The 16939-nt window shown below is 38.2% G+C and overlaps 1 protein-coding gene across 1 annotated transcript in view; it reads right to left on the bottom strand.

The window, feature by feature from the left end:
• Positions 1-4996, bottom strand: part of SEMA3E (semaphorin 3E) — a gene marked incomplete at its 3' end in the record, with an annotated part of 70490 nt that extends 65494 nt beyond the window's left edge. The window contains exon 1 of the mRNA XM_082498737.1: positions 4886-4996. Within this exon, the coding sequence (XP_082354863.1) occupies positions 4886-4981 (96 nt within the window). The 5' untranslated portion in view covers positions 4982-4996. The remainder of the gene's footprint in view (positions 1-4885) is intronic.
• Between the last annotated feature and the right edge of the window lie 11943 nt (positions 4997-16939).

The raw sequence follows: 16939 nt of genomic DNA, 5'->3' as shown, positions 1-16939 counted from the left end.
ACATCTCAATGTCCTTCTTGTAGTGAGGGGCCCAAAACTGAACACAGTACTCGAGGTGGGGCCTCACCAGTGCCGAGTACAGGGGGCTGATCACTTCCCTAGTCCTGCTGGCCACACTATTCCTGATGCAGGCCAGGATGCCGTTGGCTTTTTTGGCCACCTGGGCACAACTTACAACTGGTGTACTTACTGTACTTAATTATATTTCTGTAATTATTGCTGGTTTACTTAACTAACATAACACAGGATGTGTTTGGACTGCATGGAAATCCATATATATATCAGCAGTAATGGTAGCTTTTAATCTGTCACATATTATTTTTCCTGATGTTTGTGCTTTAAAGTTATGACAACTACCAGCTTTAACTTTAAACTTATTCTTTGCCAGGATTAAAATCTTTTGGCAAGCTGTCAATAAGTATTGTTGGGAAATTTTCCTATGCATCTAGACTGGAATAACACCACACTAACATACATTTCACTGGGCTGCGTGCTTGACGTAATTATTGGCTTGGACATAATTTTTCAAAACTTTTCACCCCTGCAGTTTACTGTGAAGTAAATTTTTTAATTGCTTGTTTAGTGACATTTTCTCATCTTGCACCATAATATTATCATCCTTGAGACCTGGATGAAGTAATTTTAACACTGTGTTTAAAAGACAGGAAAAAGCTACTTTTAAATATATTCCTCATGGGAAAAATATGGAATTATAAGGCAGCACAGACAACAGCTACTGAACAAATTCAGACAGGGGGAAAACTTTAATTGGAGCTGGAATGCTAATTAGTGTCTCCAAACAGCTTTCCTATTCAGTCACTAACCTCAAAGAACAGGACGGCATGTCTAATGAAAACTCAGTTCAAGAAATTATGAGATTTATAGCACTGCAGGCCAAATAGACTACTGTGTGAGCTAGTCTGAACTCTGGTATATGACAGAGCAATTAAGCGATTCAACTATCCCATCACTGGTTTAAGTCAATAAATAGCGCTTAATTAACACATAACTTGTGTTTGACTGAAGCACAAATTCTGCAAAAATATCTGGTTTTGACTGGCGTTATATTTATGTATCAACAAATAAATAACCACCGTGCCTCTTGGGAGGTAAATCCAATGGGTAATCAAACTCACAGCTAAATTGTGTGCTGCTTATTTCAGTTTGAATATATGTACATTCCTACAGGGTTTTCAAAGGAGATACAAGTAACCTCTGCTCTTGCAGACTTGTGTTGAGGCAGCTCTGGAGTGGAATACAGTTAGCTTCACTAGATGCAGGTTATATTATGAGGGCTCTATAGTTTATTACAACAGAGACATAAGTCCTAATCTGGAGCAGTCTTGTACTGGATCAGAAACAGCACATTGAAATCTGTCTGCACAACTTTATTTACTGAAGTAGGAAAGCTTCTCTTCAGAGCAAGGCCTTCATGAGCCCTTTGAAGCAGAAGCTAGGAAGAAAGAATATCTATAAAGAGTTTGTGGACAAATAGGAACAGCAGTTTGTTTTCACTCCAACAAGAGACGAAAAGTAGAACCAAAGATCATCCCCCTATATGAGCTGTTAGATCAGTGGTGGCGAACTACTGGCATTGGTTCAAGTTTGCTGTCAACATAGATCTGCTCTGGCACCAATTACAATCAACTGAACTACATTTTAAAATAAATTTGGCACCAGATATCAAAGAAAGTTCTTCATCAGTGTGTTAGATCGTTACGTTAAAGACTTTGGATCAAGTCCCAAATATGTGTAAAGTTTGATTCTAAAAGTGGTGTCAAAGGGAATGAGATCTTAGGGAAAGCAGAGGTCACATGGAGGGTACCTCCAAAGCTTTGGCTTTACACAAGGTGTCAAGTACTTGTATGGCTTTAATTCTCCCTAAATATTGATATCCGCATTTCATAATCTCCCTCATTCTTGCTACTGTTAGCGTTCGGGCATTTTTCATACAGAACCCAAAATGTGTGAGTAACTTTGTTTCAAAAACTTATGGTAAGATATGTTAAATACTCTAAGCAAGAAAATTTCTGTGTGTATTATATGAAAGGAGAAACACAAAGGGTACAAAAAATGCAAAGTAGGCAAAGGTAATATAATTTGACCAATGGAGAAGTGAGACTCTGTCCAAGATGACATGGAAAGTCTATGCCACAGCTGAGGGCTCGACCCAAATCTCTGGATTCTCCAACCAACACAAAAACAACAGTTGTAGTTTTATTCCCTGAAACATTTTTCCCACTTTGTGCATATCTTTTCTTTATTGGATATGAAAAGTGGTCAGAAAAATATATACATAATGTTGGTATATATATACATAAACAGCTAATAGCTTACATGCGAAAGCTATAATCTACCCTTCAGAGTGCTGCTTTGAATTTGGAACCTGAGGAGAATTGAACCTTAAGTAAAAATGTAGTCTAACAAATGCAGATTTATAGGATGCATACCTCATATGCATCACAAGTTGAGTTTTTTTGGAAATGCTGGATTATTTTGGCAGTCAATAAGTCTCAATGCAGAAGCATTTAATGTCCACTAAGCATTTTGTTGTTTTTCTTTGGAAGTCTTCTAATATGCTTGCTAGAGCTGAATTACTAGAACATTTTACAACACAAGGGTTACATCTCTAATTGGGAATGGGTTTTACTTTGGGTGTTTTTGTGAGCATATTCATACTCCAAATTGTGGAAAAAGGGATGGCAATAAATTAAAACACATAAACTGTTTTCTAGGACACAGAAGGTGAAAAACATCTATGTGAATCCGCCCCAAAGCTACCAACTTTATGAGACATCTCTTTTACAGCTAGTGGTTCATCCTGGTTTCCAGAGAGTAAAACCCAGGAACTTGCCTCCACTCTTATACGTTCACTAGGTTATAACTGGTGTTTTAGATTAATTAAGCTAAAGTCTTCAGCCTGAAAGAAAAGGTCAAAAGCTAACCAGCACGCAGTTAAAGGCAGATTAATGAAGAACCTTGGTAATAATGAATCAACCTGTCTCTCAGTTCCAGGAATATCCCCCAATGTATCTCTGTAATTAAGCTCTCGTATAACAGAAATGTCTCACTCCACACTTTTGGTGATAGTGCTGCGGGACAATCAAGTTTTCCCTGGCTATCAGTGAATGAGATCTGCACTGAGTGAACACTGGGAAAAGAGGAAAGGATCGTGACGTTTGTATTCAAGGGAGCTAAGTCCCAGCGAGGTCATGTTTCTAAACATGCTAGGTCAAGCTCCGTTTATTCCAGTTTCTCATCTTTTGCACATCATAAAAGCAGGCAAGCAGGCAAGAAGAGCTTCCATTAATTTGTCATACTCTGCACACAGGTCTCAAGACAGAGAGTATGGTTTCAGAGTAAATGGCTGATCTTCCGTCTAAAAACAACAAGAAGGAAAGCAACGAACTTTAAGACTGTGTCCAGATGGGACAATGGTGGATGGACAGAAGCATAAAATGCTTTATCCTGTCATCTTTCGTCATACAGATTTACTGCCAAAGGGGGAAGAAGAGAGGGGGAAAAAAAACTTATTTTATAGAAACAACAGCTTCCTAAATGTTTTCATATCCCTGAGCTCTAATATCTTGTCACAGGATATTAATAATTTTTATCAAATGGAAAAGGAGTTATGTCTCACTGTAAAGGAGCAAAACTCAGTATGTAACATTGCTCTCTGAGGAGTTAAAAATATATTTTATATTTTTTAATGTAGATAAATTCTCAAATGGCCTCCCTGGGTATATCCCATATCTAGAATTGCCTTTCCTAAACTGTTTATAAAAAGGATAAAGCATATTGCATCTGTTCACAGTAGAGGAACATGCTAATTACAGTTGGAGATAAGCACAGTTGCTTGTGGTAAAGTTGACCAAAGTGTTGGCATGAAAAGTGTGATATTCACTTACAACAAGGGCGCTGAAAGAAAAGCATTTGAAACATCAGTGGTCAGTGCCATATGGAAATCAACACAATCATATTTCTCCAGAGGAGCTTTGTTTACTCACGTTTTCATTCATTTACTAATTTGAGAATGAATGTAAATGTATCAAAATACCATGGGGAAATTTCAAAAAGTAGTTAAGGAAAACACTGAAATATTTCAAGACTTCGTTTATCTACAGTCAAGATGGCTGAGGCAGGAGCAGTGCTCCTCCAGCTTCCATTGCCTCCACGTGCTTCCAATCCTAGGTGCTATGGGGCAGAAGTGGCTAAGGAAGCCGAGACTCATATCATCTCAGACTCTGGCCTCTCCACTTCAGTTGCCAGTTTGCCAGTAAGCTGTGGTTTCTATGATGTACCAATCTCTCTGGTAGGATTATGGCTTAAACCACCTTTTTCCCACAGACCACTGAGTAGACTTCAAATGCCACTTTCAGAAAATACTTAACAGCGCCTCTGGCTCAAAGCCAACACAAAATCCAGTTTCTAAAGAAGGCTAAAAATTAGCTGCATGGTTTATGTTGCTATTGAATACCTCTTATGTTTTATGTGCTTTTTACTTTTTTTTTTCATTTTATTTTTTACTGTGGAAAAGTCCCCCCCAAATACGAGGGAGAAATTATACCTTGATAATATAGCGGAGATACAGAAATCAAGTATGCTCAAAGTGTGAGATGCTCTGTACATCTGTAAACATGCTGAAAAACAGTAAGAAATAGCTATGTGACCCCCAGATCTCTTCACCTAGAGTGACCCTTATGGGTTATTACTGGGGAAAAAAAGCTAATTAGTGTATTTTTCCTAAATATAAACATGACCTTAAGGTTCATGCACAAAACATCTACAAAATCTCCATTATCTCATTTCCAGTCATGCAAACTCTGACATTCTGTGCTACACATTATGACACAAAGTGACTAATACATAAAGCTTTTTACTCCACCTCTCGGTAGTTGTCGCTGACTCGATCCAAACTGAGGGAATACAAGAGGTCTCTTCCTCCCACGAACAGTCGTTCTTGATACTCATCCAGCAGCATTATATGAAGACCAAGATATCCAAATGGGCTATGAAAGACTGATGTCCTGTTTAAATCCCAGAGCTCTGAAATACAATCAGAGTGTGCGTGATAAATACCAAACAGCTTGGCTTTCATGGCTTCATTTTCATATCCTCCTAGGGAACTAGACAAGAAGTGGTGGGACATTAAAATGCTAATCATATAATCTTTGAGTAAGAAAGAGACACAAAACACCTGGGAACAATTTTCAAAATGTGCCAGCTCTCCAGGAGATTTGTGTGTGAATCTTTACATCATAATCTTTGTGTTCGATATATCATAAGATGGAGATGGGGGAAAATAAGCTTTCTTCTTTACATTTTCTGAAAAGGAAAAAAACACTCCTTAGAACATTAACTGCAAACAGGAAAAAATGAATGAACTGATGGAAATTGAAAAAAATACTGGAAATTTTCTCCTTGTCTTTCCCTCAGGCATGTCAATCTGCAGGTTTTTACTGTACACACAACATTGTTCTGGTTTTGCTTTTTGAAAGGAAAAGGGGTTGCTTGTTTGAAGCCCAACACTGTCTCCACTCAGTTCACCGAAAATACTGCCTCTAAATTCAGTGAGAACAGTATGAAATCTGTAAAATGCATATTCATAATTTTCCAAGTGATTATTGACTTTTGTCAAGAAATACAGTGACCCGATAAGGGGAGTTGAGGCTTAGTTGCACATGATCCAGGCTAAAGTCAATTCCGCAGAGAAAGGGAAATTCGTCCCGGGTAATGTTGCAGAAACTTGGAATCAGGTCTCAGGAAGGAAGAAAGAGGGAAGCACAGGGGTCTTTCTGCACTCTCGAGCAGATGCTGCAGAGCACAGCCCGGCTCGTAGCAGGCCAGAGAGGTTGAAAACCATTTTGCTGTCAGGAAACCTCAAAAGAAGTCATCGCAAAGAGTACCTTAGGACTGCCTCCGAAACAGCAGAGCTGGGACTAGGGGAAAGGAGCTATGTTCCTATGTCTATATTGTGGTGAATTATGTTGTTTTTTTTTAAGAAACAAAAAATTAATCTTGGTAAAAGCAACTAAATTCCTTTAAGCTTATCTTCACAGCTATCCCTAAGCATAACTTTTCCAATTATTTGGATGTGTCCCAGCAGCTGATGTTGGGAGAAATGGGATTGTCCCAGAGCTAGTGAAGACAACAAATGGGCTCTCATCCAGTTTGGGGTGGAGGCTCCAGCTCGTGTGCCACACCAACAGTTGTGTTCAGTCACCCATGCTGCAACTTGTCAGCCACATCGAGGCCACAGCTGGTCTTCTTCAGGAGGACTGGTCCTACATGTTAGAGAAAGTCCTTGCATAGGTCTATCGCTATGGCATCCACTTGGGATGCCATATATGCTATCCACATACGCTGTGATTTTCAGAAAATGTTTATCTTTAACCTGAGAATGCAGTCTCATTAGGTACCCAAATACCAAACCACAAAAATTCATGATCATTATTAAATATTTATCAGGTGTTCCCTGAGAAAAGGCATTCCAAACCAATATAATTTGAATTCTATATTTGAATTTGAATTTACCTTACCCAGAAAAATATCTAACATCACCAATTTTCCTTAAGAGATACCTTACTTATATCCTAAAGTACAGAAAATAGAACAAATATTTTGAGCCAAAGCAAAAAAAAAAAACTTAGCATTCAGTTTAATCCTATAAATTGCCACAATTTCTTCTTCTTTTAAATTATTATTTATATTGTGTGTGTGATGATAAGGGAATTTAATAATAAGATAAATATGTTTTGTTCCATTTGTTGACTAGGTCTGATTCAGGTCAAGCAAAGCTGAAAGCAACTGGTTTCTGAAAGCTGTTTCCCTAGATGATAAAATTTCTATCAAAGCAGTTGTACTAGAAATTCAGTCTCACAACTGATTTATTTCCTGAGCTATCTTCAAAAAGAATCTCTTGATTAAATAGCTGTGCATAACAATGTTAATGCCTCGGCTTTCCATAACATTTTTTAACAGTGGAAGTCAAAACACTTTGTACCTGAGTGTGATTGGCCTCATTTAACAAATGGAAAAATGAAGTCACAGGGAGAAGTACCATGATGAGCAGAACAAAAGCCTTTTTTATCTGAGCTTTGCATACTAACCAGTGGATGTATATACATTTTTTGACAGTGATACACTCAGCACAAAACTGCATAGCAGTGTGGAAATGGCGGTTTCAAAGCAAGCTTCTCTCACCAAGCAAATCCAGCAGATCGCTGTTTCAGAAGAACATTGCTTGTTTGTGACCAGATTAGAACCAGAATGAAAGCAGTGCTAGAAATATTCTTTTGGTCTTAAATAAAGCCACTTTTTATTTGCAAGAATATAAAACATCCAATATATTTTATTTTTAAGCCAGTCTTGGAGTTAAAAGGATTACATTTTAAATTCTAGTTATATACAAGCCACAAAAGGATACTGTGGTAGCTTCCCCTGATTTGCTTCCATGTTGTCCCGAAGGCAAATTTTTCATAAATGAGACAATATTTCTTTACATAGATCAGAGATATCACTCATGTCTTCTCGATGAGAACACAAGGCACAATGAACAGCCCTCCACCTGACCACATAAACCGGTAACTACTCTTGTAAGACTCAGTCCTGCCAAGTAACACCTGCAACTCTCATTGTCTTAAATGAAAGCTGAGAATATTAAACACGTTTCAAGATCAAACTTGTAAAAAGAGATATTTCTAGGGCTATCCCCAGCAAAGCTATACAGGCACGTTTCTACCGGGCTGTAGAGACAAGCACAGAAGTGAACCTGACATCTGGAAGGGCTGGAAAACACCAAGCAGTGGGACCTGGGGAGCAATTTTGTTACCGAAACACAAATGTATTAGTACTGTGTAGTTCCTTGGAAAGGTACTGGGATTTCTGGACATCTGTAGGATATCTGCGATATTAGGACAGTGTAGGCAATTAGGATACAGCACCTTCTGAATGCCAGGAGAATGGGTGGGATATCAGGGAGTCTAAAACGGCACTAGATGCCAGTCATTTCCAGGCAACTGAATCTAACCATGATCTGGCTTGATGCAAAAACCCAGGTTTTGAAGCAGTAGAACGTCCTTCACGTAGTGCTGTGCCCCTTCAGCAAAGCCAGCTGGCTGCGGTGTAGCACTGCAGGAGAGCAGCTGTACTGCTTCCAGATTTGAGGTGCTGCAGCCACAGGTTGCCCAGCCTGCACACTCATTCAGGGAACTGTCGGTTCATGAACCATTGCACTTTGCAGTTGATCCTTAATCATTTAAATGAAGGCACAATTGGGAGTGAAACACTTACATTCAAAGCACAAAGCAACTTTCCTCAAAATCTGCCCTCAGTTACCTTGAAGAAGGTTATGCTTGCAAGGGTCACCTTGTAACTTTAGACTCCTCATGGTGTCAAGCGTCGTGCTCCTGGTCATGCCCACACCCTTAATTTGAAAAATTCAGTTTCTCTATCATGCTTAAACTTGAGCAGAACCCAAAAAGAGGTTGTTCATCTACCACATACTAGGATTTAATAGCTACATCTGTGGTGAGCACATCTAGCATGCTTACAAGATCAGGTGCAACTGCAATGTTCTTTGAGAACCTGGCTAGAGAAAATATTGCACTGATTAGTGTTTATAAAATACTCTAGTGGCTGAATCGGTCACCTAAGAAATCGCAGACTCAATTGCACTCAATATTCAGACTCAATCGCAGTTCAATTTCCTTTTCTAAATGGATTGAAGCGCAAATCTTTCTTTTTCCATAAAGAGGTCTAACCACAAGCTATTAGCTACTAGATTGGCAGGGAAGGATGGATGATTTCTCTGGTTCCTGTTGAAGCTGTGCAAGAAAATATTAAAGCTTCAGGAAGACTGAACAAGCAGTAACATGACTCTAATTTAGTAGGTAAATTGCTTCTCTGGGAAAGAAGTTCTGGTTCTAGTGCTTAAAATACTCTATGCATTTCATATTAAACAGTTAGGGGATAAAGAATATAAACTGTTCTAGCGCGTGGACGAGAAACCCTCCGCTCCTCTCGCACATTGTAATTATTAAAGATTTCAGCTGAGTAAACCCCTTCCTTTTATGGAGTTTCTATAGATTTTTGTGACAAAAAGCCCTTCCTCTATCAATATCTTGTGTAAAGAAATATAAAGCAAGAGAAAAAGAGGATGAATTGTTCAAGGAGAATGTATTGTTAGTTCTCAACACACAGGGCAAAGGACCATTCCTACTCCCATCTCTTGGTAAAACCAGCTTCAAGTTGCTTCAGTGTACTGATCCCCAGATTTGAGAAAATATTATTCGGCTTTTGTACTAGAGTGTTTTGCTATTTTAATCTAAAAGCTCAACACCATAACTAAACCTACTCTATTACAGTACAAACAATATTTTACTCAACAAAGGAAGGGCTGCTTCAATATTTACATACTCCTATATGGCACTTCACTTACCTGTGAAAGCCTTAAAGCAGGTATGGACATATAGATTACTTTTCCTAAGAGAACAAATCTTATTTCTTGCTGCTTTAAATCCCAAGAACAAACCTGAAGGTTTGTTATCTGTCTGCCAGAGCTTGCTGGCAAATATTCAGACTGATACCACACTTTCTCTTATAGCAAATCTACTTTGGTGAATATATTCGTATTATATCCCTTTCGACAAGATGGATTCTGTTGGCTATTTGTAATGTAATGTTAATTATATTCACACTAGCTGATTTCTTGAATGCTTTAATGATCAGTATGTAATTCTTTCTAACTTTTAAGACTGTGTTAAAACAGTCATTTCTTCTCTTACAAAAAAAAACTGAAGTCACCCTTTCGATATTTTTTTAGATATAAATGCTTGATAACTAAAATATGCTTAGGACTTTAAATGCAAAAACCTCGTTGCTGCTCCACAGCAGCCGGAGTATAGTGAGTTCTCCCGTATAACATGTTCTCAGAAACTGAGCGTGTAGTGAGTGAGATATAACTTTTAACCTTGAATATAGACAAATATGACTGTAGAACTTTTTTTTTCTCAAGGAGTGAAAAAGTTGCTGTAGCTCCGCTCTGTTTTTCATAGCATTACATCATCACAACTGCACAAGTCTGTTGCTTTTGCCCTTTTTTGCCCTCATAAAAATCTTTGGTTCCCCTTTTAAATTCTCCAGAAATATAGTCTCACCTCCCACACTACTTCATTCTGCGGAACATTCTTCTGCAAAGATGTTTTCCAGATGCAGGGCACTGACAAATGAGTCTGGCACTTTGAACATGTTGAGTACGTCAGGTGGACGTCTCGGTGCTGCCTTACGGGAAGAGATAACCACTGGGGTTGCCTTCTGTCCCCATCAATAATGTAAAAGGCCACACATATAAAGTCTGGGCAATGTGAACACCTGAATGACAAATTGTGTTTCCAATTACCAGCAACCATCAGTCCTGGAATATAAATATTACAGCGGAAGAAGTTTTATAAGAATTTGGTGAGCCATATGTAATTTTAGTTAGTTCAGCTTTTTGCTATATAGCTGACAAGCGATAACCAAAATCTGCTTACGCGTGACAAGAAAGAAGAGAAACAGAAAGGGGGAAAACCAAAAAGGAGACATAGAGAGCCTGAAATATCTGTGACACAGTTTATGAACTACGGCTTAATAGCAACATCAGGCAAGGCAAGTATCCTTCAGTTTTATACCACCAGTACTTTAAGGCAGATTACTGTTCAAGGGTCCTCTAAAGAGTCATCCATCACAAGGACAAAAATATAATCTTACAAGTGGTTGGATCTTTCTGACAAGGTTAAGACCTCTAACTGGCAATATTCCATATAAAATTGGTAACAGGAGGCAGAAGTTTTCTTCCCTGGGAAAAAAAAATATCGAGATAAAAACTCACTCCAAAAAAAAAATGCTGCTGAATATGAGCTAACACATAAGCAGTTTTTACTTTCCTGTGCTCACAGTCATCAGTCATATATATTGCTGCAAAATTAATTATAGAGCCATGATAGTAATCACCCAGTAGTGGAAGAATACACCAACTCAGGTGAACCCGTAAGCAACTGAACCAGTTGAGCGGTAGAAAAGGGGACAGTGCAAATCGGCCAGAGATGGCTGAAGTCAGTGCTGCCACATGAGGTTTGCTAGCAAAATCTGAGCCAAGAACTTTAAAGGCAGAATTAATTACAAATAGCAAACTGACTAAAAATTCTCGGTAGTAGTAATGTTGAAAGTTGCCACTATGGTTGTAAAACACAGTTCTTAAGGTATTTTAGTATCTTATTTGGAGAACATGGATCAGTAGGAGATAAACTTAAAAGGCTGTGAGGGAGACTGAAGTATGAACTTTCACTGCTTGAGGTTTTCTCTGTGTGGCTGCCAGGCAGATGCCTCAGAAACTTGGCAGGGTAGGAGACAGAAAGCAAAGTCTACTAATGACAAGCAAAAACCCATTAGTCCGTAACTACTCTCACATGATTCAACCTCTGCTCTGAACAGCAGGTGAGGTTGGCTATCTAGCTATATTTGGAGAATGTAATTGGCTTCATGAAGCGAGCTGGTGCAGCAAACTCCATGAATAATTTTGTTTATTTGGTGCTCTTCCTTCGAATGCGTGGATCTAGTGATGAAGTTTAAATTATAGTGAAAACTTCAAACAAAGAACTTTCCCTTTGAGTTTGTTTAAATTACAGAGGCAAAAAGTTTCTGAAATTAAAAGGTACAGTTTGGGCAGACAAGAATATTTTCAATCTGTATGCAATACAAAACTCGCTTCTCTCTTTTTTTCAAAGAATATTGGAAAAACCTCTAACTGGAACATGTAATATGTCATAGGGTACATTTTTGTTTCTTCTAATTCTACTCAGCTTAGGCAGAAAAATTTCGGTGGAACTTGAAAGTCTTTAACACGGCTAATCTTGTTAGCTCATGTCCTAATCCTTGAAATTTCCATTTCAAATTATTATTCCTCACATACTTACTGTGACATATATACACCCTGTCACATCTAACAAATGTTTAGTTTTTCTTCCCTGCTGCCAAAATAACATACTTGGTTAGTGCCACCATAATTGATCTGATTTTAGCTACTAAACAACGGAAATGGAACCATTACAAATCTACCAGGGCTTAGGGTATTGATATGCTACATACTACTAAAAAAACCAAAATGTATGCTTACACAGTATTTCATAAAGTTTCTACTTCTTGCTGGAAAGTTCTACAATGTACATTAAATTAAAAATAATCACACATAATCTTCATACAAGTTGGGTTTACTGCCATTTTAACATGGCAGTCCAATAAAAATTGTCTGACATTCAATTTAGTGTTACTAATTCCTAAAAAGAAATTCAATGCCATGTAATAAAATCCTGTTATTGTTCGTATTTAATCAAACATACCTAATAACGATGGCTAATTTACAGACTGTATTAGAGGAAAACGTCTTTGTTAATCAGCTGAAAACATTTACAGTACCTGCTTAACAATAGTGTATGTTGAAGTGCTATTTGTTTTCTTACAGCAATATATGTGATCCTACCAAGTTCTGGATATTATTGTTGATTTTCATTACAGGAGTAGTAAGCTACTATGGCTTCTGATGTAAGGCCTGATCCCGAGCTCATCTGCCGTTTTTCCCGGTTGAGTTCATTAACTTTGAGCTAGGTAATTGCACCAATATGGATGAAATATATGTGAAACAGTATATGAATAACAGTTTTCCTCCTGTATTTTATCTGAACATGAGAAATTACAGGGAATTAACCCAGAATGAGAGGAAACCTTCATAATTCCAATGTTAGAATTTTATTTAAGGATACTTCTTTTGATGCATTCACAACATGCTTTTAATGATAATATTTAATATTAATAATAATAATTCAGTGTTTCAGTGTTTCTTGTCACGCGTAAGCAGATTTTGGTTATCGCTTGTCAGCTATATAGCAAATTTTTAAAAATTTAAAGTTAAGCTTACTGTATTGATTTCATGTCTATTTCCAGTTAGATTGATATGGCTTACCAAGTGATGGATCATTAATTTTTTTGATTGGTTTCAGTATTAGACAGCAAATTTTGATGTGCATTCAAACAAATTTTCTATGATCAAGTTGACATACTCCTTATACCAGAGACTTTATTATTAAAAAAAAAAAATAAAAATAGTTTAGCTTTCAACTGTGATTTTTCTCGGAAAAGGTATACACATCTCCAAAGTGTTCTCTGGCAACACAGTTCAAAAGTGTGATTGTCATAGAAAATATTAAACCATATTCATTGCTTATGCAAAATGACATACCATTGCTGTTACAAGTCCCCAGGTCTCAGCCCAAGGTAGGGTAGATGTTTATTCATGCTAGCAATATTAAACCAGTATAATGTGGCTGCCTAAAATTCTCTAGCGGCTTCAAACCCTAATGATCTGTATGTCATTAATAAAGCATTTTAAGTAGATGATAATAAGTGATAATGTTGCAGATAATAAAAACAATTATTGAAGTTGGACATTTATTTCTAAATGTAGAAGGCATGATAGAAAGCTTCAGAAATGTTTTTGTCTATAAAAACATTCCAGCAGACATATCAATTGGAAATTTTTAATATTAAATTATTCCAGCCTAAGGATGGATCAAGCATCCATGAAATAGTCTTCGAGCACATTATCTATTTCATCCAATGTATTTCTAAGGAAGCAAGCATACAAAAAAATGTCCCCTTTAAATTATACTCACAAAAGATGTTTTACATTATGTTTAATATCTTAATAGTGTTAACAAGTGAAAGAATCAATTTATAAAACTCTTGAGTTTTAGAAGATACATATGGTTCAAATATTCACAGCCCTCTTCTGATGAAACACAGACAGCCCAGTCTCTGGAGGACTTGATTTATTAAGGTGTACCACTTACTACATGCTTATTACCACACCAATCTGGGAAGGGTAAGAATTCTTCCTACGGAGAAATCCAGTGTTTTGACAGAAAGAGAATCTGGTGCTTTCATTTAAAATGAAGATGCCAAAAGTCAAGGTTTTATGCTATTCAAAATGACTGTTAAATTGAATTTCCTTTGAGAAAGATGGATAAAAATGAGCTATCCCATGTGATTTTCAGGGGCATATGCTCTTGGGCAGGATGGCATGTGATTGACAGTATACGTAAGGCTATCTGGAATCATCAACATGATAAAAAACAGAATGAAGGAGAAAGGAGGCATTGTAAAAAAAGCAAAAGGCAGAGAGAAAATTGAGATGGAAATAACTAAAAAGATGAAAGGAAGCTTTCAAAGTATTTTTTTTTCTGCTGAATCAATTGCTCACAACAGATGCAGAGCTTGCGATAATATTGCATAGGTGAGTTTAGAAAGATTCGCTACACCTCACATACTGAAATAAACCCAAGTTTTGCTGAGCGCAGGAACTTTAAACAACAGTGAATGGATTTATGTAGAAATGAGTACATTGTTACCCCAAAGTCTGTTCTCTTTAAGTGAACAGAAGAACTTCTCTGGAAAGACTTAATTCAGAGAAAGGAGACAAGCATTCAGCTGCTAAACATCAGTGTCTTCAGAAGACCTACCGGATTTGAGGCATCCATGATTTGATCTTGCTTTTCCTGATATGTGCCAAATACTTTTGAAAATTAATGAAAACATCAAAGGTCTGCTTGTTGGCTTTGTTTTAATTTATTTTTTTTTTATTATGGGATGGATTTTTATGAAGGAATTCAAGCTCTTCTATTGTAGGTGGGTTATGTCATATTCAGCTTTTGCTTTGTTCAAAGTCAGGTGTCCAGTTTAAGCTATTTATGCAGCCATCTTTTTTATCAGAAGAAGAGAAAGAGGCATTCCCAAAAGGGATTTTTAAATTCATTTGTAAAAGAATCTAAACACATATAATATAAAAGGAGTCATGTCTGTACTCCAAATTTTAAGCAATTACACTAAATTTTAGATACATAGTTAAACATAGATTAATTCTACTCCAAAATGCATTCTACACATGAGCTGAAATTGTACTTGGTCAGTATTTGCCTTTTTAAGAACTGCAATGAAGGGCAGTATGTAGAAATAACTGTCTTTAATAATCTTTGTTGTGTCTACTCTTTCTCCCCCAATATGCCTAATTATCTGTAAAATGCTGATTAGGTTAAATGCCTTGGAAGAAAGAGACAGAGAAAAAGCTTTATTTGAGTAACTTAGGACATGTTTCAAACCTTTCAGAATCAATAATGCTTTGCAAATCTTAGCAATCAAAACCAGAGGCACACTTCTGTCATTTGACTTTTGAGCCTGTGGAACTCAACAGAGTTGATCTTATGTCATGTAACTGGAGAATAAAAGTCAATATTAGGCAGCTATTAATGGCCACATAGCTATTATGAATTGTACTATTGTCAGCGACAATTGTCAGCCCTTTGTCAGCGACATAGACAGTGGGGTCGAGTGCACCCTCAGCAAGTTTGCTGACGATACCAAGCTGTTTGGTGAGGCAGACACGTTGGAGGGGAGGGATGCCATCCAGAGGAACCCAGACAGGCTGTAGAGGTGGGCCCAAGCCAACCTCATGCAGTACAACAAGGCCAAGTGCAAGGTCCTACATCTGGGTTGGGGCAATCCCAACCACAAATACAGGCTCGGCGGGGAATGGCTGGAGAGCAACGCTGAGGAGAAGGACCTGGGGGTGCTGATTGACGAGAAGCTCAACATGAGCCAACAGTGTGTGATCGCAGCCCAGAAGGCCAACCCTATCCTGGGCTGCATCAAAAGACGTGTGGCCAGCAGGTCAAAGGAGGTGATTCTGCCCCTCTACTCCACTCTCGTGAGACCCCACCTGGAGTACTGCATCCGGCTCTGGAGTCCCCAACATAAGAAGGACATGGACCTGCTGGAGAGTGTCGAGAGGAGGGCCACGAGGATGATCCGAGGGCTGGAGCACCTCTGCTATGAGGAGAGGCTGAAAGAGTTGGGGCTGTTCAGCCTGGAGAAGAGAAGGCTTCGGTGGGATCTTATTGTGGCCTTCCAGTCCCTAAAGGGGGCCTACAGGAGAGCTGGGGAAGGACTTTTTACTGGGGCATGTAGTGATAGGACGAGGGGGAATGGCTTTAAACTGGAAGAGGGCAGGTTCAGATTAAGCATTAGGAAGAAAGTTTTCACTTTGAGGGTGGTGAGGCACTGGCACAGGTTGCCCAGAGAGGTTGTTGAGGCCCCATCCCTGGAGGTGTTCAAGGCCAGGCTGGATGTGGCCTTGGGCAACCTGGTCTGGTGGGAGGTGTCCCTGCCTATGTCAGGGGGGTTGGAACTCGATGATCTTCAAGGTCCCTTCCAATCCAAACCATTCTATGATTCTATGATTATGAAGCATTGCATATTATCTTTTAAGTATTCACAGATACGTATCAACTTCACCACTCAATTTGGTGTTATCCACAAACTTGCTGAGGGTGCACTGAATCACAGTGTTTATGTTGCTGATGAAGATATTACACAGTATTGGTCTCAATACAGACCCTTGAGGGACACTACTGATTACTAGATTATGTACTGCTCAGCACTGCAAAACTATACAGCCCTGGACACTATTTTTCTCCAGGAATTTGCAATCTTACTGGAAGACACAGCCAAAAAAGAAAGCAAAAGGGAAGAATTTCCATTATAAAGATGGGGAAAATTATAAAATAATAATTTCGCTTTTCAGAAAATTCTCCAGGGTTTTGATTTATCTCTACATGATTTGCAACAAACATTCAGGAAGTTTGCGTGCAACTGTTGGACACTTCATTTTTTGCATGCAAGTACAATGGGTGACTCACAAGGCTACTACCCTGTGATGAGAATTTGCCCTAAGGAAAAAGGGAGCCACATGAGGTACCACACATGAGGTATTAGAACTGGGAGGGAACATTTTCTGGCACTGAAAGAATTTTTAAAGACATTGAAAAATGTTTCCATGCCAAACTGGAATAAA

The sequence above is a fragment of the Vanellus vanellus genome, assembly GCF_965231255.1.
Source record: "Vanellus vanellus genome assembly, chromosome: 1".
Classification (NCBI taxonomy): Eukaryota; Metazoa; Chordata; class Aves; order Charadriiformes; family Charadriidae; genus Vanellus; species Vanellus vanellus.
The sequence above is the reverse complement of the archived record's forward strand: the minus strand, read 5'-3'. Positions and strand labels throughout refer to the sequence as shown.